At 33.1% G+C, this 26,307-nt stretch overlaps 1 protein-coding gene across 1 annotated transcript in view; it reads left to right on the top strand.

The window, feature by feature from the left end:
- The window catches only part of LOC129228724 (sortilin-related receptor-like), a gene marked incomplete in the record, with an annotated part of 76,945 nt that extends 51,138 nt beyond the window's left edge, over positions 1-25,807 (top strand). The window contains 8 exon segments of the mRNA XM_054863409.1: positions 3,195-3,441; positions 5,436-5,534; positions 6,703-6,846; positions 10,009-10,259; positions 10,976-11,253; positions 12,485-12,663; positions 16,980-17,183; positions 21,791-25,807. Coding sequence (XP_054719384.1) covers positions 3,195-3,441; positions 5,436-5,534; positions 6,703-6,846; positions 10,009-10,259; positions 10,976-11,253; positions 12,485-12,663; positions 16,980-17,183; positions 21,791-21,852 — 1,464 coding nt within the window.
- Positions 25,808-26,307: the final 500 nt, after the last annotated feature.

The raw sequence follows: 26,307 nt of genomic DNA, 5'->3' as shown, positions 1-26,307 counted from the left end.
GATAACTCTTAGTCAAAGTTTTTATTATTTCTATTTCCCCTTTCACGAAAAATAAAATATAACACAAATCACGAATTTTTTTCTTTATGTTTCTTGTATGTTTATGAGTCACAAACATGTGCAGAAAAATATCCAAACTTTTATGGTTTTTATTTTAAGTGCCTTTATTGATAAACTGTTAGTATACGTTATTCCTAGAATTTGGCCCCTTTTCAATAATTTTGAATTGATGTTCAACCAAGGATAACTTCAGCATCTAACAAGAGCATGTTCCTGTTTGTGCCATTATATAAAATATGGTAGCATAGTTTTTAAAAAGTCTTTATTTTATTATGGAATTTGTCTTAAAAGGACCTTATTTCAATAAGCAAATAATGGGAAAACTCTGTTGTGTCATTTCTCTAGTTGGAATCAGTGGTTGGAAAAACTACATTTTTTTGTAGCGAACTACAACTACTTTAGCACAAATGTAGTTAACTACAACTACAACTACTTTTTTCAAAATGTAGCAACTACAAACTACTTTTGAAATGTAGCCGCTACTTCGCTACTTTTTAAAAATTAAATAAATAAATAACATACACATACACACCGTTTGAGATTGAATGAAAAAATTAACAAAATTTTCAGATTGATATATTGGCTCATTTGAACATGGAATATTGCTATAAATTATTTATTCTTTCTTCCTTTACTGAAACGATTCGTCAATCGAAACATTTTTTACCAATTGCACGAATATTCCCTGCAAGAAAGGATTTAAAAGTGGAAGGAGTTCAACCTTCAAATTTTTAATCCTTTCCTGACAGTAAATAGTATTTCATTCAAGAAGAGCAACTCGGCTGCTTGAAATTGAGATAAAACCAATCGTAATTTAATTTAAATTTTACATAGACTAGACATACATATACATAAAATTGATTTAGATGATGAAGTGCATCAACAAAAGAGAAAAACTTAAATTTTCATTATATGAGTTAATTTTAAAGGAACATATTTCACAGTTAGGGATTCATAGGATAACATTAGTTATTTCATAGGAATTGATTGCTTTTGAGCTTCAAACTAGGGTTCCAGACCTGGACACCATCTCTTTTCTTACGCCCCTGATAAAATGAAATGACAGCATTTTTCTATTTTGCCAATAACCTCAAAAACTCACAACATTTAATAATTGACTTTTAATATGTTAATATATCAACACTCAATCAGTAAAAAAGACAAAATAAAGAAAAATGAAAAATATCCCAATCGGTACTATTAATTATCCGAAACATGAAACATAACTAAAAATGATTACTTTACTTCAATGTGCAATTTTTAACAACAGTGGACTAGGGCTACAACGCAATTCGACTAACGCGAAATGTCTATATACAGCGAGTTTTACTCGAGGAACGAATTTTGCAGCTGACACGAATTCCTCACCCGCTACACGAAAATTTTCTTAACGGAAGCGCAGGGCTTATATCACCTTCTTTCTTGGGTACTAAATATTAGTTCGACTGCATGTGCAAATGGCATTAATACCGAAAGCTTTTTGCTTAACGGGCAAAGTTTGCAGGAAACGGGAAAAAAATCGTTTCTTTCTTTTTAAGCCATGCTCTATTCAAGGCGAATATTGGGAAAATGTGAAAGTTTCTATGCCAAACAAAGTAATGGCGTCAAACAGATACAACACATGACGTCAAAATTATATGTTAGAGGTCAGCTCGAATTTTTCAGTCTTACGAATCTGATTGGTGCAACTTTTACTCGCGTAAGACTTGCACCAGTCAGATTCGTTTGAAAATGCGTTTTTTTAAAACTTGATTCAAAAGTAGTTTCCAGAAATCGCTACAAACTACTTTTTTTTGTAGCGAACTACTCGCTACTCTACTTTTTTAAAAAAGTAGTGCGCTACACTACAAACTACTAAAAAATGTAGCTACTACAGTAGCGTCGCTACTTGTAGCGCGCTACTTCCAACCACTGGTTGTAATTATTAAAGCAGAATATCGTCGCCTTAAAGCAATTTGTTGGATATCTTACTGTTATTTCTGGGGTTAGGTGTCTTACTGTTGCTTTGAGGTGACGATATTATGACTAGCATTAATTTTTACTATTTCATTTAGGTCTTAGTTTTGCTGCAAAAGTAATCTGGAAGTGTGTTACTAATTTTGAAGCACATCAAAAGTATCTTTTGTTAGACCTGTTTTGCATTGAAAGATCAAAAAATTATGAAGTATTTTTTTTTTTCAATTTATGTGAAAAAGTAATCAATTAACGGCCTTTTTTAAAAAAGAATTGAATGATTAATTTTAGTATTTTGGGGCTTTTAAAACCAGCAACATTTTTGCTTTTTGTAGGAAAGGTTGGAAATAGTACTTTTGGAAGCAAAAAAATCTTCAGGTTTTTTTTATTTTAATCACACTTTGAAGTTGGCAACGCAGCATTACATAAAAGCAGTGAGTGAGAAAATTAGCTTAGTTAAAGTAAAAGCTGCAAAGTTACTGAAAGTTTGGGTCTATGATATGAGAAACCCCTTTGTGAAGTTGTGAGCTTCTGAATCTAAGTAGGCTGAAGTTGAGCTCACTGTTTTTCAACTTGACAAAGAGATTCTTTTTAAGGGGACACTAGACGTTCAAAAAGAAGAAATTTTTGTCAAATTTTCGAAATTTTTATTTTTTGAATTTATTTGAATATGCGGACAATTTTGTGAGTTTTGTTTTATTTATTATAGTATAGAGAATGACTTAAAATAAGTTTCAGTGTTGTGAAATCAAAATAATTACGCAAGGGACTTTTCAAAGTTTTGTTAATTATCGTTAAGGTTATTTACATTTTTTTAAATAATGGGTCTTCTAATTAAAATTTTTTAATGAAATTTTATAATTAAGCTTGTACTAGTGTTTAAAGTATATGGTTAAAATTTCATGCAAATCCATCAATAATCAAAAAAGTTTGTTTTCAAGGTCCAGTGTCCCCTTAACCTCAAAATATAAATCTCAAATATTTTTGTAAGTTTTGCTGGAGCAATCTTTTTTATTTTTTTCATTTATCAATGATTGTTGAATTGTCTAAACAAATCAAAGTAACTTTTTTTTTTATGTTCAGAAAATTGAAAATCACATGAACTTAAAAATTAGTCCCGCATCTTATGTGTAAAAATGCCATCTTACTTAATACTCATGTATTCCATTTCACCACCATAGATGACATCCCTGAACCGAAACTTGGAGAGCCGAAAATCGGAGACTGTGTCGATACTCTTCGGCAACGAAGCAGTTCTCAATCCCGTGCAGCACCTTCGCACAGTATCCTGCACCGAATCCAAGTGCAGCATTGCCTGGGACCATCCTTTTGAGCATCAGGGGTCGGGCTATTCCGTGACTTACCGTCCAGAGTACTTGGGCCTCAGATCATTCAGAGAGGTCAACACCACGAACACGAATCTCACAGGTGTGTATGGGTTTTGCTCATGTCAGCTCAATTATTCATGTGCAGTCATTGGCTTAGCTTGGAACTGCTGTTGTAGGAAGCGTTAGCAATATAAATGTGAAATGAAATGCTTTTTGTTTGGGCAATTAGGAACGTGTGAATAATTAAAATTATTGGGTAGTTAGTCATACTTTCTAATAAATTTTATGAGCTGTGGGGAGTCTAATGGTCAGGACCTGACAGTCCCAGATTTGATGCCAAAGGCCAGAAAGATGTGCGATATTTATGCTTGTATGGTGCAGGATTTATGCTTGTTAAATCCTTTACTGCTCTGGGCAGGTAAACAGCAATATCTACAACGTGTTTTTCATTCTTTTGTCATCTATTTTACTTCTCCTTTATTTTATACAAATTTGCTTATTTCTTTTCCACTAAAGAAAAAAGAAAGCAACACTAAATTGCAACATTTTACTAGTCTTTATAGGGAATATAAAACATATTTCTTCAAATATCTCATCAACTCATTTTTGTAGATACTGCTGCTTACCTACACACAACAATTTAGTACAAAAGTACTGTGGTTTGTCCCCTAGCAATTACTATCAGTCATGGTTGAGTTTCTTCTGGAAGAAATCGTTTTCTTCCATGGCAGTGGAAGGAACCGGACAAAACCAACAAGAAACAAGACATATTTAAGCTTCAAGCATATTAAATTAGCATTAGTGAATATGTCGAATAATTATGTCAAATGTAAAGTCGATCACTTTATTAATACTAGAAATGTTATTTTTGAGAAAATAAGAGTACAAACAAATTTAATGTTTGGCAGGTATTTTTTAGTAATACTTATCGAAACTATAATAAGGGACTATGCTGCAATTTTGTAGGGAACTGCATTTCAGTTTCTGCTATTTTTGTACAGAAAAATACAAAATATTTCTTTTAAAAATAGAGTGTCATCATATTTTATAATGCTGTGTATTGGGAGTGAAATCCTGTTTCAACAAACTTGAAGGTACCGCAATTTCCCCCCCTGCTATAATAGAATTCAAGCAATGCAATGGAAATTAAATTGGGTCTGAAAATGTATTTCTTTGAAACTGATGTATTGCTATATTAGTATTCGTTATCGCAAGACTTCACTGTACTATCATTGTATTGTAAAGAAATTTTTTTTAAAAATAAAATGTGCATATTTAGTTTAGCATTTGTTTCAGAATGTTAATTTTAAAATACTAATGTTCTAAAATTTTATAATATTTTGCTATCTTGTGTTACTTAATGAAATATTGTGACTAATATTTTGCCAGAACACTAATTTCATTATTTCTGTATTGAAGTCTCTTAAGTGAGATGCATAATTTGACTATCATGTTGAAATTGCACTTAGTTGTCAGGAGATACTTTTATTATAATTACTTTATGCATCATAATGCTATGGCACTGTCATAATGATGTGATTAGAATCTGCGTAGCCTTTACAGTGCTAATGTTGCTGGGTTTTGTTTGCTCCAACTATAGAACTGAAATTTTAGGAAATCAATTAATATTGTCATACAGAATTTTTTTAAAGATATTTAAAGGATGTAGAAAACATAAAAATAAAATTTATACTGCTTTAGCTTTAATTTTTGAAAAAAAAACAAGGCAAAAGTTTTCTAATTTTAAAATCAATCCAATGTGTAAGTATTGGTTTGTAGGAATGTTTCAAATGTGCTTTAAAATGAATTTGTGCAATCTGCAATCATCTAGATAACCTGAAGAATCTAAACTGCATAGCCACTGGCATGTAGAATCTTTGCAAGGTGTGCATTTAGAAGATTCAGTGTGTAATTAATGAAAGTGCTCACAACTTCGAGAGAAATATTTAATGCACTATTAGTTTTATAATTGTTTCTTTTAAACTTTTAGGGGAGAACTTAAAGGAAGATATGCATTCATTTGTTTTCCATTTTTGCATGCTTCAGCTCATTTTTAATTTCATGTAAAAAAATCAATTTCTCTTTCTCTTTTAGTTGGAAACCTTGCGCCAGGAGCCAAATATATCTTCCAAGTTACTCCTTTCAAAGGGGAATTTCACGGCCCAGATGAAAAAACTGAAGCTACAACAAATGGTATGTGAATGGAGTTTTTTGTTTATTGGCCTTGAAAAATTAGCTTTCCCAAGTAAATGAATGACATATTTTTATCCTCACAGCCTGCTCTTCTAAATGTCTTCTAAAACATTAAAATGCTTGGTTCATACAATGTCTTGGCAATTGAAACCGACTCGCTCGGCAAAACTTGCTTCAACAATTTGATTTTATTCAGATGATTTTTTTTTCATATGCTCATATCATTTGGGGTTGTAACTTATTACCTCGAATATACCTATCTACAAGTTTCTTTTGCTTTTTTTTTGTGTGTGTGTATGTAGCATTAATTTTAAAGCTTCAACTTTCATAATGTACTGCTTAAAGTTGTATTTTTTTTTAGCTTTTAGTATATTTGCTCTGTTGTTACTGAGTGTGACAAGCTTTTTAATTGTTTCAAAAAAAATAATAATATAGTAATTATAAAGTTAATTTTAACTTTGTTAATGAAGTTAACAAATTGATTTCAAGACTGAACATGCTCCAACGATACTTTCCTTGAATATACGGAAAAACATAATATGCATAAGAATCTGGTGCACAATGTCTCCAGAAGTTCAAAAGTATGACAAGCTTAGTTGTTTCCAATTGCCACAGGGTGCAATGTGAATTGGGTGAGGAAAAACACCTCACAGCACTGCAAAGTTTTTTTCATTTTACCACACGTTTCCAGCTAACTCTGATTGGTTAATTATATAAAATACTAGTGGCACCCGCACGGCTTCGCCCGTAATAGAAAAATTAAAGGTCTTTTGGTTCGCTTGTATATTTACAAATAATGTATGGTGAATTTTCTCGCCAATTGGCTTGTACCGACGTTACAGTTCCACGTTATGATAATTTCGTATCTCGCCAATTGGCTTGTGCCCATGTTACGGTTCCACGATATGATAATTTCGTAATTTATGATAGTTTTTTTTTCTTAAAATTGGAATAGAAAAAGAACCACATCGAATTTTCGAAACATCGCTTCGAGGTGCACACCCCCATGCTACAAACTAACTTTGTGCCAAATTTCATGAAAATCGGCCGAACGGTTTAGGCGCTATGCGCGTCACAGACATCCTCCGGACAGAGAGACTTTCTGCTTTATTATTAGTAAAGATGAGGTCCATAATGTTAATTGAAGTATCATTCTTTTTTACTTCAGGCACTATTTTGCCGACCATTATCAACGTTAAGTACCAAGCAGAGGAACATTCCATCACTGTTACTTGGGATGCGCCAAGCGATAAGAGATCCTCTTCTTGGACGTATGGAATTTACATCTATATCCCAGAACTCAACAGCTTCGGTAAGGCCTTTGTTTTAATGTTCAATTCATCCCACATGTCTGACACAATTTTCTGTTTGTCACCTGATTTTGAAGGCATGCTTTACTTGCATTACTTCAGGCCTCAGCAGCCTGTGACTCTGGGTCATCAAGTCACCCATTTCAAAGCTTCAAATGACCCATTTGAGTATCAAAAATGAAGCTTAACAAATGAAATTAAATATAGAACAACCGCAAGAAGAATATACGCATAAGTAATTGAAAGCAAATAACAGCAGTAAAAAAAAAAAAAATTGTTCTATATACTAATATACTGAAGAAATAGTCTTTAAAACTAAAAATATCTATACTTTTTGTATAAATTTTCTCTTGTGTGCTTTGTAATAAAGATACTGCTGAACCAACTTGGGAAAATTTTTGCTTCCTATCCCTTATTTCACCATAATACAAAAAAGCTTGAAGGGAGATTGGGAAAAAATGGTAACATTTAAAGTCCATCTTAGTGGTAGAGAAGTTAGTCCTTGCTGATCATGTAGTAAGTTTTAAAGGGAAAGCTCAAGAATTGTGGGAAATTTTTTCCTTTTGTTAAAATAATGAATAGAAAGTTGCTGGGAAGCAATATCTGGCATAAAGTTTCTAAGAATTATTCTAAATCATCTGTAACTGCAAATCAAAATAGCCCTTGAACATGTTGGTTAATTAGCTGCAACACTGCATTAACAGCCGCACAACATTAATCGGTTAATTAGCTGCAAGTTACGCCTCTTACTAGGAGCTTAGACTGGCATATTAAATAAATTTATCCGTCAGTTTAAAGTTAACCTCAGCTTCTGCTAGAGGTTTACTGCCTTCAGTTTTGTTGTAACTCTTCCTGTTTGGGCCCTCGCATAGATTTAGCTTGTGGGTGCAATGGCTGTGTGTATGGAGCAAGAAGCGCATATGAGTGCCTCACTACTGTAAAAATTGTTTCTTGATCGTTTTAGTTAGTTGGATGATTTTACTGTTCATTGTTGGTTTAGTTAAATTGGTTATTGTTGATTATAATTTTATAACTGCACTTGATTTTACTATGAATGAAGTATTGAAATGAAATTTTAGTTCAGATTGGCTATTTGTTACTCTGAATCTTGAATATGCTGCTTTGCATCATAACTTTTTTCAAAAACCTGAAAAATTGTGAAAACAGACCTGGGAGAACATTATCTTTTGCATGATAAATTGCTGCAAGAAGTAGGTTATTATGTTCTTTAATCACTGCGTCAAAACCAAAATGAAAAAATTGCATGTATTTACATATGAAGCAAGTATTTACCCAAAACCTCTCTGTATTAAGAGAAAGAAGCATTAAAGAGGGAGTATTAAATTTCTGATATGAAAATACTTATTAGTTTGTTTTTGGTTATGCTTCAAAAGAAATTATAAATTTTAGATTTATATAGAAAGCCACAAATTCAAAAATCAAGTCCGAAATTTCACGAAATTTTTTTCTGAAAAACCTTGAAAATTCAGGGAATTTTATTTCTTGAAGGGGATTAGATCCCAGGCCAAAGAGCAGCGGTCGGTTTGGACACAAACTGGGTATGCTTTGTGACTGCTCCACGAAATTCTATATCGTAAAAGTGGCCAATTCACAAAATTTCTTTTTTTAACCTTTCACAAAATTTCATTTGTTAAACCACTTCGTTCATCACTTTTAAGCTCAATCAGTTCATTTGAAAGCAAAATATCAGTTAGGAAAACCTTCAGCTTCAAAGTCAATCCCAGTAGAGTTCTTTTGGCCAAAATTTTGGATTAAATTTGTTATAGCTAAAACATGCTGTATATGAAATGACAAAATTTTTTAACCGACTTCAAAAAGGAGGCGGTTATCAGTTCATACCGTATGTATGTTTTTTTTTTGTTTGTCCACTCACAGCGTCTCACCTAGTGAACCGATTTTGATGATTCTTTTTTTAATGGATAGTGGAAGGCTCAACTTAGGTCCCATTACTTTCTTTGACCATATTTGTTCTTCAGAAAAAAAGTTATGGGCAAAAAACAGTAAATTTTATGCAATTTCCCTATTAAATGATATTGAAGCGAAGTTCGCACTTTTTATCCGTGGATAACTGTGGCTCAGTGGTAGAATTCTCGCCTCCCACATGAGCGACCCAAGTTCAAATCCCGACTAGGACAAAGTGAATTTTGTTAAAATTTCGTTTCTACTGTTTCCCGTATTTTCTCGAATGTTCTATTAATTTCTGTATCTTTCCAAGTCTGGAAAGTTCCAGCACTTTCTCAAGTTGTATATAAGGAGATGTAACGTTCATTCGTGGTTCAGAATAAAGATCTCGAGTTGAGATTAACGAGTATTCGCTTCATTTGGCTTTCACATTGTCTTCGCTATCTTCATCTACGCGACAATATGAAACTCATTGTTATAAAAGTTTGGTGCCATATAACAGTAACATTAATTGTAATGATAATTTTGAATAAAGGCTTTTCTAAAGCAATACAGTGATATAGAGCCGAACTTCTTACTAGGTAACTTCTTACTTTTACTGAAATATCTACATTTACACTAAAAAGAATGAAATAAAAAAAATTTTGAAAAAAAAAATAGAACCGACTTCAAAATTGCTCTAAAAAGTGAAAAATAATTTTATTCTTTAAACACCATCGATAATACTTTTAAACATAATTTTTGAAGTTGGCGCAAAAACAAAAAGTGAAATCCATTGTAACCATGCTTCGTTCATATTTTTATCAAAAAATCATCCAAAGTTAGGAACGAAACATTTATATCGTTACTCAATTATGCTGTCATCAATGCGTAATGCATGTGGTAGTGAAGAAACTGGACCTGGTTAAATTTATACTTGTAGTTGAGTTATGGCTGTGAATGATTTTATCAATCGTTTTTGCGCCAACTTCAAAAATTATGTTTAAAAGTATTATCGATGGTGTTTAAAGAATAAAATTATTTTTCACTTTTTAGAGCAATTTTGAAGTCGGTTCTATTTTCTTTTCAAAATTTTTTTTTTCACAAAAAATTTATACAAGAAAAATGCTCCCAAAAAAGGTTTTTTCTTTTACAAAAAGAAAAAGTTTACAAAAATCTTTTTTCATAAAATGTAGGCCTAAAAATAAAAAACTTGACCCATCCCTGAAGGGAACGTAACACTCTGCTGTTTCCTCTTTCAGAGCTGAATGGCACCACCAAAGATACCAGCATGACCTTTCGCAACCTCCGAGCTTGCATGGTGTACCCCCTTCAGGTGGGTGTGGTGGATCCATTCTCTGTGGGGCCCCCCAGTGTGGTGGTGTCTGCTGCCACCACTTTCAGCAAGATTGCTCCCCCTCAAGAACTTCAGGTGAATCCAGATGGGGAGGGCTACATGAGCATCAGCTGGGAGGCTTCCTGCCCTGTCATGGTTGCTGAAGTCGGTTACAAGGTATGTACAATTATGTAATTTTTATACCTTCTCTTGAGCTCCCTAATAAAGCAAATATTTCCTGAATTTTCATCAAAACAATAAAATTCCTTAAAAAGGAATTTTTTAGTGATTAGAATTTTGGGAAAAATTCCTGCTATAAAACGCTCACAACCCCAAAAAATGAAACCTCTTTATTAACAAATGCTCTTTTAGTCCAATAAATTTCACACCTCTGTATAGTGTTTTTAATGCACCTTAATGTCCATAATGCATATCTCAAGTCATTGTGAACATTTAAAGTTTTCTTTGATTATTTTTAGCATTTTGAATTCTTTGTGTGTTAAGTAGTCATTCATTTATTTCCATTTAATTTCAATATTGAACTGGAAACTACTAGATTTTTTATTGTTCTTATTTATTTTCTGATTACATTTTGACAGTTAAAAAGTCTTAATTATCTTAATTGTCAATTAACACAGTAAGCAACTGAAAAATTCTCTTTCTTTCTAAAAAGCATTTGTCATGTATATTGGGGTGTGGGTATGTAATTACATTTTGAAAAAATATACTTCTTGTGATTATTTAAGACAAAGTTTGTTTATCTGTAGTTGTTAATTTTAAATGTGTCATTTAATTTGGGAACTCCATGTTATGTATAACATACTTTTTTCTGTAACTTGTTGCTAAGACCTCTTTTTCCATAATTTTAATGACATTGTATATCTTTTTTTCAGGTTCTGATAGAAGATTTAGTTCTGAACAGAAGCCACTGGGTAGGCCTGGCGCCACGCAAGGACTTTAAGGTCTCTTTCCGCCATGTCTCGCACCTGGGAGGCATCTATTCCATTCGTGTACAAACGGATGCAAAAGACTCTGTGCAGACGCCACCTGTTGAATACTCTGCTCCACCCCTTCCCTCCATTCGGCAAGTGAGAGCACTCAGGCAGAAGGATGGAGGGTTGTATGTGACTTGGAAAGAGGTGGACTGGCCCCTGGATAGGAATGAGCACACGTAAGTCCGCAGTACAGTACAATCTCCTTTATCCAGATTAGCTGGGACTAACTGGTGTAATCTGGATATTGTGGGTAGTAAGAAAAACACATCCTTGAATCTGTACCTCAAACCTAGGTTAGCATAAGTCACATAATCACTACTTTGCATGAGAGAGTAAAAATATTTGTGTGGTGCATACATTGAGATTCGCACACTGGTAAATAATTATAAAGGATTTTTTTAATGCAATTACATTGTTGTGGCTCAATGTGGAATGATATTTTACATACAATGCAGCAATAATCTGAAAACCACCATTTTTGGACTTATGCTCGTCTGGCTCTGAGGTACAGGAATAAACAGAGTTATAGTATGGCTATGGTAATTTGAGCCATGCGCTTGACAATGTTTAGGGGCCCATAAATGTCATTTTTTAAAGAAAACATATCTGACACCCCTCACAAAGTGCTTCGCTTCACCTTACCCCCTCTTCTTCCTAAGCCACATGTCATGCTGTTTTTCACAAGCTAACTTTTATTTAAAAATCTGTGGTGTCACACTTCTGATTACCCCCTCCTTCCTCAAAGTGTGAAATCATTTGTGGACATCCCCTTACCTCTTCTTGTGGTAATGGGGAAAGGTAGTTGGCGTCGAGTTAATTTCGTAGTAGTTTTGCAAAAGTATTTGAACTGAAATCTTGAGAATAAAGTAAATAATGTGAAGGTCCTAGCTTAAGTTATTAGACCCACACTGTACAGGGTATTACACACGCTTAATTTAAATCATTTCTTTTTATGCAGAAATGAAAGTTCATTATTTCACCTTTACAATATATAAGCCATGTTTGATCTTCCTACTAATTTAAATAAATTTACTAAAGCTTTTAGAAAAAGGATCAAAAACTCCTAATTTTACTCATCTGCACAGCAAAAAAAAATAGTTATATCTCAAGAATAAAATTTTTTCAAGCAAAAAATAACAGTTTGGGGATACAGAATATTAGTACATTATTTCCTATCAAATTTCATCAAAATCACAAATGGTGTGGCAAGGCCAATTTGTTGATTTAATATGGAATGACCGCAGCAAATGATCCCTGTGCTACACTGTAGAATAGACAGCGCAAGGAATTCTTTGTGGTCAACATGGTGTGATTTAGCAGACCACTTAAACTATTTTCTGCACAGTGATGTTTTATCAAATCATTCAGCTTTTATAAGTAGATTTTTAAGATTTGTTTTTATTGTAGATTTGTATACAGTGTAAGACTGAGCAGTGGTTCTTCTGAGGTCAAGTGGTTTAATTCTAGTCAGCCACCCCTGGTCCTTCCACATGCATCCCAAGAGAACCTGCAGGTCAAAGTGTGCGTCATTGATCGTCATGGATACAGGGGACCTCTCTCTGCCGGCTATGATCTCAGCAGTGAAGGTGAGCATCCACTATAGGGTTACCTCTGATTATGTTAACATCTGAATTACTTTATTTTGATTATACAGGGTGTCTGAAAACTCCTCAGCACGTTTTGAAAATTCATAGAAAAGCAACAAGTTTTGGTATAAATATGAGGTTTGTGCCATAATGCTTCAGAGGTGCTCACAGGTCACATGAATTTTTTATGACATTGTAAAAACAAAAAATTAGTTGAAGCCAGTTACTTTGCATTTGTAGATATGCTGTGGGGAGGAAAATGTAACATCACTAAGCTTTAAAAGCAACGTTTTTCAGTGTCATTTTCAAGCAATGGTGAGGCTTATACTGTCCAACCACGGAGTGAATGGAATTGGTAAACATCAGTTAAGACGAGTCCATCTGAATGAGGGGGAAAAGTAAAAATTTGATGCGCATGTTTCGTTCATTTGAATGAGACTCTGCTTAATTTAAAGGGTAACACACATCTGTAAAAGATGACATCCCTTAAAACTAACAGATTCGTCCATTTTCGCCTGTAAATTTTTGCCTTTCCATACAATCCGTGGTCAGACAGTACAATTGTTTCAAAACATGCAGATTTCTCCTAATTTCTTCTATGTTGCCTCGTCTTCACTCACTACTGCATTAGTTTCAAAACTTACTACAAGTGTGGTACAGTAGAAGACTTATAATGCACACCTTTGGACCAGAGCTTTTGCGTTATATAGGTCATTCACAAATTTTGAAACTAATATTTAGAATATATACATATATTAGCACTTCAGAATGAATTTTATCTATTGTGAGTATTGAAGCACTTATTATACAATTAGTCATTCACAAATAAATATGTTTCACAATTAAAAAAAAGTGATTGATCCTGCACTTCTGGCTAACCTGATAGTTTGCATGACAGCTGCATTTTCAAGAGCCATCTGATATTTTCTTTTTACTGTGAATACTAATTTTCATTTAAAAGCTTTGAATTAAGATAGAAAGGTGAAAAACTTTCAAAATTTAATTTACCTAACAATTTTTATGTTTAGGTAAATTATATTTACTTAATTTATTTACTTTATTTACTTTTGAAAAGTTGTGCGGTTTATAGAGAATTGCGTTATACAGTCGACGCTCGATATAACGACCATATCTGTCCCAGAGAAAAAGGTCTTTATAACGAGTGGTCGTTATAAGAGGTATAAATTTAAAAAATGTACATCGTCATCATGCATGCCCAAATGTTTTTTATCATAGGAATTTTTAGAAAAGTAGTGTGCAAAATATTATGACAGAATATTAAACAAGTTTTAAAGTAGAAAATATAGGGAGGAAAATGTTACACACTTTCAGATCTGCTACTACTACTACTACCACAACAATTTCTGAAGATAAAACCAGAAACAGAGGTCTGCCTTTTTAGCAGACGTGATTTTTGCAAAACATTATTTTCTGTTTCAGATATAGGTGATAAATTGTGTTTCTCTTGCTTTCCAAAGAACATTTAAAAGTCCCTCGAGAACCCCAAATCTTTAAAAATATTAGATTTAAACACCAAACTACCAATACATCTGTCAACTCCCTTTTCTTAGGAATCTGGAATTTTCTCGATTTTTCTTCCCATTATTTTTTCTGTGCTAGCTGTGGTGAATGGTAATCTCCCCTCCCACCCCCTCTTATAGTTGGATTTGACATTGAAAACTTCAGGCAGATATCCGTAAACAATAATCAATGTCATTTTATGCTACAAATTTGTTTTATTGGAAAGAACACAAGAAACTGCTGATTCGGTCGCTGTATCGGATTAGACGATACAGAACGGTCGTTATAACGAAAGCAAATTAACATAGAGTTTATAGGAACAACGTTGGGACTTGTACCACTGGTCGTTATAATGGGACGGTCTTTATGATGTGTGGTCGTTATAATGAGCGTCGACTGTATAATAGGGTGGGCCGAAAAAACTTTTTTTAGAAATCTGTTTTTGGATAGTGCGGAAAAGTTGCTATATGGGCCCGTTATTACCCATAAAAAATTTCGCTAAATTTGTTTAATATTTAGCCGGCGCTATTTGACCTTGAAAAACTGAAAAAAAGGGCAAAAATGCACTTTTTCCAAAAAAAAAAAAAAAAAGAAAATGGAGGGGGGGGAGGGGGGTTAAAAATAAAAGTTTGAAGTTAGTTTCAGCAAACATTAGAAGTATCTGTCAGTGAATTAGTTGAAATCCTCAAAGACTTATGCATTTCGTTGTATATTTAGCTACGCTCCTTTAAGACTGACACATGGGAAAAAATGAAAAAAACAAAAAATAAAAATAAATAAATAAATAAATAAATAAATAAATAAAACTAGTTTCAAAATAAGTAAATACTGAAATGTTACGCAATACGTTATTTAGAAAAAAACAGTGAAAATTCAATCAATTTTTTGCGACATTTGTACGCCAATTTTAAAAAATGCACACACTCAAATAAAAAATAGTTACATAAGATGCTAATTTTTCAATCTTGGGTTCCAATTGTTTCTCCAGGATAATAAACGGCGCTCAACTGCTTCTATTATTCCTAAGATTATTTTATAACTATTTTATATATGTTTGACAAATAGAGCCCTTGAGTATTAAAAAAAATGTGAATCCTCTGAAGTCTTGGACATTTCGAATGTCATTGTATTATTATCTTTGTTTTGGTATACAACACGACTGTTATGTAGAAACGCGCGAAAAAGAAAGTAACGAGAGCAAGCACAAGTAGTCTTCTATTTGAACCTGGTAGAGATTTGTCTTCTCCCGATGCTTTATTTCTTCAAACATATGAGGACATTATCAGATGTTATCAAATCACTAAAATGCAAATAAAAGGGAGAAGGAAGTAAGCAACCATCTTCTGCAAGTGTGGCCACTGTAGTTGCAAAAAAAGTTATTGATATTTGGGGACGTGCTTCCCTTCCCCTTGTTTCGATAAGAAGAGTGATTGGCATGATTTTATCTCATTATTCTGTATAATAGCGCAACAAAAAATGCTAAGAATATAAAGACGCAACTTTTACAATCAAAGCGAGGCAAATTTAAAGCAGAGGCTACGACTTTGTTTGACGTTTGTGCCTGCAAATTCGCAGATTTATATTCGTGTAATTGCAGAAAAAAAGCAAAAGTCCCTGATAGAGAAAAACAATTTCTTATTGATCAAAGGACAGTAAGAAAAATGGCTATTGGAAAAGTGGATAAGGTAACAAATAATGCATATTTCGCTCATCCTGAACAGCTACTGTTGACAATGTTGTTTGACTCAAGAAAATACATTCGGGAATCAGCTGTTAGGTGCATTCTGAACTCTAGAAATATGAAGACGAAGAGCTCAGATGGTGTACGATTTTTTAAGCGTCCTAAACTCAATTTTGAAACCGTTGGTTATGTTGATTTAGTTCATTGGGCAAACTGTGTTGCAACAGAGCCACCTCTTACAATGCATCTAAAAGACCAACAATTGAAAGAAATGTGCAAAGAACAGCCTACAGAGTTCACTTTCGAGAAATTTCCCTGTCACACGGAAGCTGTGAAACGTTGTGTGAAACTAATAACCGAAGCTGCAATATAAGTTCGTGGTGAAACTGCATAAGATGGATACATTCGTGCCAAACTTCAAGCTAGGAAAGAACTTCCATCATTCGATAACAAGGGACAATATTATTCCAAAAAATAATATTCATTATGCATGAGGTATTATAAATCAAATTTGAAGATTTCTTTTTCAAAATTTTATTATTTTTATATGTAATTCTAGAAAATGTATGATATTATTGCGTGATAATAATTACTATGATTAATAGTGCTATTTAATTAATTAGTCTATGATTTCAATTTAAGAAATAATTTTCACAATGGGTTTTAAAGAAATACAATATTTTTGCATTTTTATCCAATTTTTGATGTCGGAAAGGAGCGGTTAAATGCTCATTAAAATCAATGAAACATTTTATGGGCTCGAAATGGCTCATTATATAGCATTTTCGGTGCATTCCAGCAAAATATTTGGAATTTAGTTTTTTAAAAAAATTTCGACAAAACTTCATTTTTTTCGGTTTTTTAGTGTCAAATAGCGCCGGCTAGATATTTTTTAATATCCAAGAAATTTTTTGTGAGTGCTAACTAGCTCACCACGCAACTTTTGCGCGCTCTGCAAAAATTGATTTCGAAAAAAAAATTTTTTCGGCTTATTTCGGCCCACCCTACTGTATAAGCTGACGTTATAAAGGTATTCTACTGTAATACTGTTTGTTACCAACTGACTCTACATAAGTTTTCATATCCACCATCATCTGAAATGCATCTCTTCCAGGCTCTTCCGACAGAGTGGTGATGTCCCAGACCAGCCTGGCGGGGGTGGTTGTGGGGGTGAGTGTGGTGTTCCTGGTGCTGGTTGCCACCTTGGGAGTGTTTGTGGTGCGCCACCGCCGCCTACAGAGGAGCTTCCTATCCTTCGCCAACAGCCACTATGACACCAGATCGGGGGCAGCCACCTTCTCCACAGGAGACGAGTTGGGTAGGTTACAAAATCTGTTCATTTATTCTTTTTTTTGTTTGGCAGTTTTTAGCCTACTTTCCCAGTAAAAGTCAGAAAAAGAAGAAAAAAGCATGAAAGAAGGCTTAATGCATCTTAAAAATATCGTGAGAAACAAAAAAAAGTCAAAAATAAATAAAATAATTAAATAAATATTGAAAAATTAAAAATTGGAAAGTAGGGTATTGAGATGGGGAAAAATGTCTGTCAGTCTGTCTGTCTGTCGGTCTGTCTGTCGGTCTGTCTGTCGGTCTGTCTGTCTGTCGGTCTGTCTGTCGGTCTGTCTGTCTGTCCCCCCCTAATAACTTTTGAATGAATAGTCCGATTCGAACAAACTTTTTTTTGTTCAAAAGATCTCGGCGAGGACACCTCATTCCCATATTTCACTTTTTGATTTGAACTATTTTTTGTTCAATTTTGAACAGTTCAAAAAAACTTAACGTTAGCGCCTACGGGGAAATTCAAAGCAATTCCGAACTTTGAGGCGAATTTGCTTCAAACAAACTTTGTAGGAAAAAGCTTTTGATAAAAAACTTGTATATAAGATATCTTTTTGATTTGAACAATTTTCCGTTCAATTTTGAACAGTTCAAATCCCTTAACATTAGCGCCTACGGGGAAACTGAAAGTCAATGTAGATTCCGTACTTGAAGGCGGATTTACTTCAAACAAACTTTGTTGGAAATAGCTCTTGACGACCTACTCCCGACTCCGACTCCGAGAATTTAGGGGGACCTGACACCGACTCTGACTCCTGTTCCCGACAATTAATCGGACTCCGACTCCCCGACTTCGTCTCTGACTTCGTAGCTTTGGCAAACGGAGGACAAATGACTGACTCCGATTCTTGGATATTCGACTCCGACTCTTTTATCCCAAAATGAGATTGACTCCGACTCCGCTGCTGTGGTTTTAACTGTGAAATAATTATTGTTGATATGATTTGTTTTTATTTTCACGCTAAAGTTTTAATTTAGATATTTAGTTTTCGGTGAATAAACTCGAAAAATATGCGCAGACGATCTTTTTTTTTTTGACAATGAAAATTATTTTTTTAAGTTGACATTTTATTGTTTTTTTTTTATTTTGGTAAGTGCATTAATTCGTTTAAAAAATTATTTTCGGCAACAGGGGAAAAAGAAACGATTTTTTTTAATATGCTGTATTTATTTTAATGAACTTATTATTATTTTTTCGTTTTGAAAGCTGTTAAAAAAAATTTTTAATGGAAAGAAGTGTATTAGCTACTTTGTTTAAAAGGTGCTGCTATTTTATTTGTTCGTTTTTTTGAAGAAAAGTAAGAAATATTTTATTCCTAGAAATCAGCTTAAAATATTTAAAAAAAATATGTTTGAAAAAATTTGCGATTTTAGCTATTTTTGAGAATATTGATCAGGTACTAGAAAGTAGTATGGGTATACGGGAAAGTAGGCTCGTCTAGTTCTAGACGGAACTTCTTGTTAAAACTCCTTTAAGGTGTTTGAGGCACTGTTGGCATACATTTTCGCTAATGTATATTAGAGTGTCTACCCATTCGGAAAAGTCGGAAGTTTCGGTCATCTGGAACACCAGGAAATGTCGGATGTTTTTAATTCCTAAGAAACTGATAGATTTTTTTCGGTTAAAAGTTAAAGATAAAACATGCTGCGACTTTTTAAAACTAATTATCTCCATTTCAAGTGACAACATTTACTGCTTCTTTATATTTTAAAATGTTTATATCATAAAAAATAAATCATCAAAGGGGGATAATTTATCTAGACTTCCATAAGAGGTTTTCCACCTCCAGCTCATTCACTTCCTATGCCGGGCTGATGAGTGCTAATAAGCATGAAACTGCAGTCCTCGGTTAGAATTGACTGAGCTGGCGGTGTAGTTCATGTAGTTCGGCCTTTTAGCCCTGGCTGTTGGGCGGTAACTTACTGAATATACCATGCCTTGCCTTCAATCTTAGAGTTGAACTGAAACATTGCTTCGGTCACTCGTCTGATCTGTGCTAATTCTATATTGGCTGCCAGTTTGTTTGGCACTCTAGGCTTCCTTAAGAGGTTTTCCACCTCCAGCTCAGTCACTTCTAATGCTGGGCTGATGAGTGCTAATAAGCATGAAACTGCAGTCCTCGGCTGGAATTGACTGGGCTGGCGGTGTATTTCTTATATAAGTACTTGTTTCAGTTGAATTTTTCATCAACTCTCATCGATTTATATTGCCTGTATTTTTTTTTTTGCTAATCTACTAATATTGTGATTTTTATAATTTTTTTTGTGACCCACTGTATTTAAATTATGCAATAATAAAATAAAAAAGTGGAATTGAATAATATTATTATGTAGGTAAAATTTGATGATAAATTTGAAGAAATGTAAAAAGATTAGTAAGGGGACCTAAGTCAGGTTACTTTGCTCGAATTGTATTTTAATAACTTTTTTATTATTTTATTAAAATTTGATGAGTCTGAAAACCATTCATCTACCTTGTTAAAACTCAAAAGACGACTTGTTTTCCGACTCATAGATTCAATTGAATTCCTTATTTTATTTATTTATTTATTTTTAGGAGGAGAGCATTCTCTAATTGTGAGGAAGTGAGATTTTAATTTTTTCTAAATGTACTGGATATATTACTTTAGTTTTTTTTTGGGGGGGGAGGGGGGGGGAGCAGGTTTATATTTTTTCGAATTGTAATGCATATTTTTATTGCATTCTTGAGATCTTGTTTCTTCAAATATCAAATAGCTGTTGCATCTGCACTTTCCAGGGATTAAGAACTATTGAAAGATTTAATATGGGCGCAGCATCTCTACAAGTGTTGCGGGTTACACAACATGATCCATGATACGTTTTGCTCCACGTACTGTGTGTATGTGTTTATTTAATGGAGTTATGTCCAAAGACTCATCCATATGTTAATCAACCACCAATCACGAAAACACTGTAAGAGCACTATTGGATTAATACAGCATTACGAGCCACTGACAAGTGGGATACTATAAAATTGTGCGGCATTACTGACCATTGACAGGATGATACTCGTAAGGAAGCAAAACAAACTGGATTATAGATTAGATTTTTTTTTTGTGTAGTAAGAGACTCATATATTGAACATTAGCACCTTTTCTTTAACACTAGAGTTACGGAAGGGGTCAATTTGATTCCAAGCAAAGTTTTTTTCTTAATACTCCTCGGCATTTTCGTAAAAAGCTTAATCTTTCCTTGACTTTTCCTAAATCATTGTGCTGTGTAATAATAAAGTTTTCAAGAATTTTTTCTTTTTCAAACCCTGAACTAAAGGGTTATATCGAGTGTGCAGGTATCATTTTGACTCCTTTGATGGAAAAAAAAATGCACATTTACTGATGCTGAAACAGAGCAGAAACTCAAAATGCCTCTTGGATTATATAATTGCAAGAATTTGAATAATTCATAATGTTTTCATGCATAAAAGGGAGCACTAGCCGCTGGTTTCTGAAATGCAACTGATATAGAGTTGGGAATTTTAAACTCTTTTTAAATACATGAAATACACCACCAGCTCAGTCATTCCAGCCAACGACTGCAGTTTCGTGCTTTTTAGCACTCAACAGCCCGGCTTAGGAAGTGACTGAGCTGGAGGTGGAAAACCTCTTAAGGAAGCCAAGTGAGCCAAAGAAACTGGTAGCTAATATAGAATTAGCAATGATCAGACCAGAGATCTTTTTAAATACTTCATTGTATGAAATTAAAATATCTATGTTTTTAAAATAAACTGTATTTATTATAAATATATTTATTATAAACTAATTTTTGAAAATGTGTAACATTATGTTGAGAACTATGCAAATTTCTTCTCAGAGGGTCAAAATGCCCCCTGCCATAATTCTAGCTATATAAAGACTGCCATAATTCTAGTGTTAAAAATACTTTCTTTTCTTAATGTTGTGTATCAATTATTTTAATCAGCATAAGAGTTATCAAAATATAAAATTTTAAAATCCGATCATTCTTTAATTAAAGCCACTCCCCACGCCCCTATTTTTTGTTCACTGCTTATAGTAATTAACTTCTGTATGTAGTGAATCTGAAATGATAATTATCAAAATAATCCAATGCTTTGAATAATCAATGTGTGTGTGTATGGGGGGGGGGAGGTATTTATGGTTACATCCAGTCAGTGTTACCCTTTTTTTTTGACTTGTGTGGAAGAAATCGTACTGGGGAAAGTTCATTCTGCTGCTGTCAAAAAGTTATATTTTAAACAATACTTAGCTCTTTAATAACTCTTGATCATATGAGGCAGTGAAAAGCAAAGGGATGTAAGCGGTAAAATTAAAAATTTGTAGATAACCAGTACAAATGGTGGTGATCTTCTTCTCTGTCTTGGGGCAAAAGATAGTACTAGTAGCCCGTGTAAGTTCTGTTATACAGCATGATTTAGAAAATAATTTCAATGAAAGCCTACCTAGGACGTTATCTTTCAAGACGTTTTACTCAAAACTTGAAAATGTCCACTTACATCCCTTTGCTTCTCACTGCCTCATAAGATTTAACCAAATTTTAATGCACATTATCCGTTTGTTTACTTCAGTTCCTTAAGTCCCAATTTTTTTCCAGATGAAGAAGAATCGCCCATGATTCGTGGCTTCTCAGACGACGAACCTCTCGTCATTGCGTGATCCCTCTCACCAAATCTGCTTCGACATTCCGAACGCATAAAGCAAAGACTGATGGAAGATCAACTCACGCCCACTGCATTTTGAGAGAAGTATTTTATGATGTGAAGGCCAGTTTATACCCATCACTGTGGCCGAGTTTACTTTTAGAGCGCATCACATCCATCATCGGCTTTTACGGCTGCACCCTATTATCCGAAACTCATGGACTCCATGCGAGCAGTGTACTTTCAGTAAATAAGACTCATGTCTGCTTATTCAAGATTTGTAGGTTTCATCAGCAGCAATACTGCTGTAATTGTTTCAGAAGGAAATTATTATTTTGAGTGGCATTCTTTTTATCGAAAAGGTGGTGTAAGTTTGAAAGTGAGTCAAAAGATGTGACCGAAAGCAAGACTGTAGCCATAAATTGTCACCAAAAAGCATTTTCCTTTAGCCCCCTCTCCCCCAATATTTTCCTTTCTGATTTTCCAAAATGTCACAATTTCCATCTTCATGGCAGAACCTCCATACGCAATATAAAATTTTAATTAGATTAAAATTATGCAATTTATTTTCAAAAAAATATATAGAAAATTTAAAAGATTTTAGTTTTAAAGAGAAGAAATTCTTTGACAAATTACTGAAGTTGTTTTATTTTAAAAACAGTACTGTACTTTGACTCAGAGTTAAAATATTGTGAATAATTGCATTCCTTCCCCGGCTTGTAAGGAAGTGGTGATTTATAGTGGTTGACGTTTTCAAAAATTGAGATTGTTTTGAGAAGTAAAAGATGCTTTTAGAAGTATTTTTAGCTATCCCTGTGTTTTTATGAAAGTCATCCTGCCTTCAAAAAGTATTGTTGAATTGCCTCATTTCATGCATTTTAAAAATGAATTTGTTTCATTGTTTTTTGTCCCATAAATGAAAAAAAAAACAAAAAAAAAAAAACTAAACCTCAAAGTTTTTTTCCTGTGTGCAAGCTACTTTTAAATTCTCCTATTGTTTCGATCTATTTGTTGCAGTTATACTATCATATTTTTTTGTATAGAAAAGAAATATTGCTTTTTAAGCACTAAATTTGAATGAGTCATTTGTAACTTTGAACTCAATCAGCAAATTGCACAAGTATTACAGTCAAACTTGCTTATAACAAGCGCAAAGGGACCGCCATATTTGCTTCTTATAACCGAGTGCTCGTAAAAAGCGATTTTGTGAAAAAATCATAAAAATTCATTGTAGTTTCTTTTTTTCTTCTTTTTAATATCTGTACTTACAGTACCAAATAATTTGGTAACTTTGCTTTTAACTGTCTGAATGTCGCTTGATTGTTTTTGAAAGATACGCATATGCACACACATAATTTTTAAATGTTTCTTTACCCCACAAATTAAAAAAAGTGCTGCCATCGCTTGTTCTCAGGATTTATGATTCATCGCTAATTTTGGTTGACTTTGGAATGTTAAAGAAACTTTTCGGAAAAAGGGTAACTTGAGCTAGAAATCAATAGAAATTTTACGAATCCCAGAAATATTGCTCACTTTAAGCAGGGTTTGCTCATTTAAAGCAAGTTATGCTCCCATAGACTTAACATTGTACCAACCAAGTATTTCTTATTTCCTCGCTAAATCCGGGTTCATATTAAATCAGGGTTCATTATAAGCGAGTTTGACTGGATTAGTTTTCTTTGCATTTATGGTGCATTTAAGGCCTTTATGATTTCTATTTATAAATTAGAGTAGTACATTTGTGTTAATTTATATTTTAGTTTTTTTTGGGAAAAAAATAAGTGCTTCTGTTGGAAAAACATTCAAATATTTTGCATTTCAAAAAAGATTTCTATTATTCAGTGAGCATTTTTGCCATTAGGGTCTCAATGTGTTTAGTTTCGAAAAATCATTTTTTTTAAATTAATCTTTTTACGATTAAACTTACTGGGGAAAAAACTCATCCTGTTTTTTAATACACTACGCCTTTTCAGTATTTTGTACTAAAAAGCATTTTTGATTGGTGTTAATCTTGTTTGTTGTATGTAATATAAGTTTACAGATATAGTTATTGTGGTAAGAGTATTTTTTTTTTTAAACTTATCACACTTTGCTACTCATAATTTGAGGATTATATCTTATGGAAAAAAAACTACTAACCTTTCTATACATATTAATAAACCAGTAGTTAATTTTTTAAAAAAAAGTATTAACGTTAAAATGTGAAATGAAAATTGCATGCAGGTATTTTGTTATTGGAGGGAATCCCTATTATACTCTCAGGAACTGAAGCTGGAGAAACAAGACAGCCTAATTTTAGGAAAGCATTTTACTCATTTGAAATAATTCATTGGGAAGTAAGTGGAGATACATACCATTCAATGATGAAACCTGTATAGTGCTGAATAAAATTCCAGGACCATTTGATTTGTGCAGTTCTTTAAGTTATAAAAGCTCCTTAAATTAAAAATATTTGTTTAGTGAATGAAACAATTATTATTATTAAATTTTGTTCTTACAAATAAATTTAAATGCACCAAACTGAATTATTATGGCATATTTATTTAACGTTATAGCATTTAGAAATTATACAGTGGAATGTAATATAGTTATTTTTCAGGGTATTTTTATTTAAAAATGAATGAGTATACATACTTTTTCTGATGTTACTAATGCAACTATCACTATAAGTACTTCTTTTTTAATTTACCTATTTGGTGCTGGCGCCATTTTTTTTCTTTCTTTTGTTCAACAGATGTTCACCACTAAACCTCGCATTTATTTTCAAAAATAGTAGTTTAAAACCTTGAAAGAAGAATGAAAATAAAGCAATTTACTTTTTCAGTTTCTTGGAAAAAGAAGTGATTGTTACATTTTTTCCATTCAGATTGTTGGAACAGAAATGAGTATAAAGATGCAATTTTTCATAAATAACTTAATTACATTAAAGAATAAAATAAATCAAAAGATGTCGCGTTTTCCCGACAAAACATCATTTACAAAACAGTATTGATTTTTTCACCACCAAATCATTCATTGCTTAAATTTTCAAATGTGTTTAATTCTAAAGTTTCTTTTTTGGTTGTCCTCACCTATGTCCAAATGGCACCTTAAGTTTTATATTCCTTTGAGTCTTGTTTGGTGATATTCAAAGATGAAAAGCATTTATTCAAGACCAGTTTTATCTTTTTGTATTCCTTAAATTTATGTTTGGTGTTATGTGTTCTTGTCAGTGTCTACTCTTTTATGTTAATGAATGTTATCTTGTGATATATTTTAAAGTATTGGCATTTTGCAATGAATGAAATCTCAGTATGTTAATGAAATCATTTGAAATTTATAAATCGACATAGCATATAATATCAGCAGCAGAATTCGTTTAATTCAAAATTTGAAGACATGTTTTGATATGTTTGAATCCCCTGCATAAATGTCTTTGTCTATTAATTTATAGGAAAATAAAATAATAAAATAAAATAAAGCCATTGCAGTGCTTTTTCTTATCATATTTGACCTGCTGGCAAACAATATTTAGAATAAATTTTTGCAAATTGCTGTCATTTTGAAAAGCAGTCATAAAATACAGGTAAACATTAATTAATTTTTTTGCCTGAGAATATTAGTTTTATGGTTCATGCTAATTTTTATGGGTTTAGAATTAATATTATTTTGCTGTGTTTGTATAAAGTGATTGCAAAATTAAACGCAGCTATTTAATGTGAAATGTCTTCAATAGGTGATTTTAAAATTTCCAAGTGACTTATCAGCATAGGAATAAATTTAAATTTTTGAAGGAGATTTCAAGGTGTTGGAAGTTTTATTGCCAGAAAATTTGAGAGACTTATACATAGTCTGCTTTATCCAGTGTTGTTTTAGTGTGGATTGTTTTTTGCGGAAAATTTTTGTGATATTATGGTTTATGATAAATGTACCTATTTGAATTATAAAGTTATATATGTATATAATTTCTAATAAAGATTGTTATGAAATCATTTTCTATGTTGGATGATTCACTAGCACAGCCAGAAACTCCTTCTGGAGGGGTTTTTTTGGTCAAAGCACTCGTTACCATTGCTGCAGAGTCTGAGAGGAAAAAACAGAATCTGACTCCGGAAATTTTAAAGCCCTCTGACTCCTTTAACCCGAAATCAGTCAGACTCCAACTCAGCAAGTTCTGGCAAAGTTGCCGACTTTGTGGGAAAACAACCGACTCCGACTCATGGAGTTCTACTGAATAGGCAACTCTTTCGTATTTCGTAAAGATACTTCTCAAAAACTGAAACTCTGCAAAGAAGTTATTTTGCTCCTCGTGTCGAAATTCGTTAAGCTAGTCTTTGCTACCAGTCGACCGGTGGTGTGATGGTAAGGCGCTGGCCTTCTATGCCTTTAACCCAAGGGCACATCGAGAAATTCTTCAAGGAGGGGGCGATTGTTTTTTTACTTGACCTCTTACTATGTATATGATTTACACCTGCTGAAAAAAGGGTGCCAG

This window comes from Uloborus diversus, chromosome 8 (assembly GCF_026930045.1).
Source record: "Uloborus diversus isolate 005 chromosome 8, Udiv.v.3.1, whole genome shotgun sequence".
Lineage (NCBI taxonomy): Eukaryota > Metazoa > Arthropoda > Arachnida > Araneae > Uloboridae > Uloborus > Uloborus diversus.
This window is presented reverse-complemented; position numbering and strand designations above follow the sequence as displayed.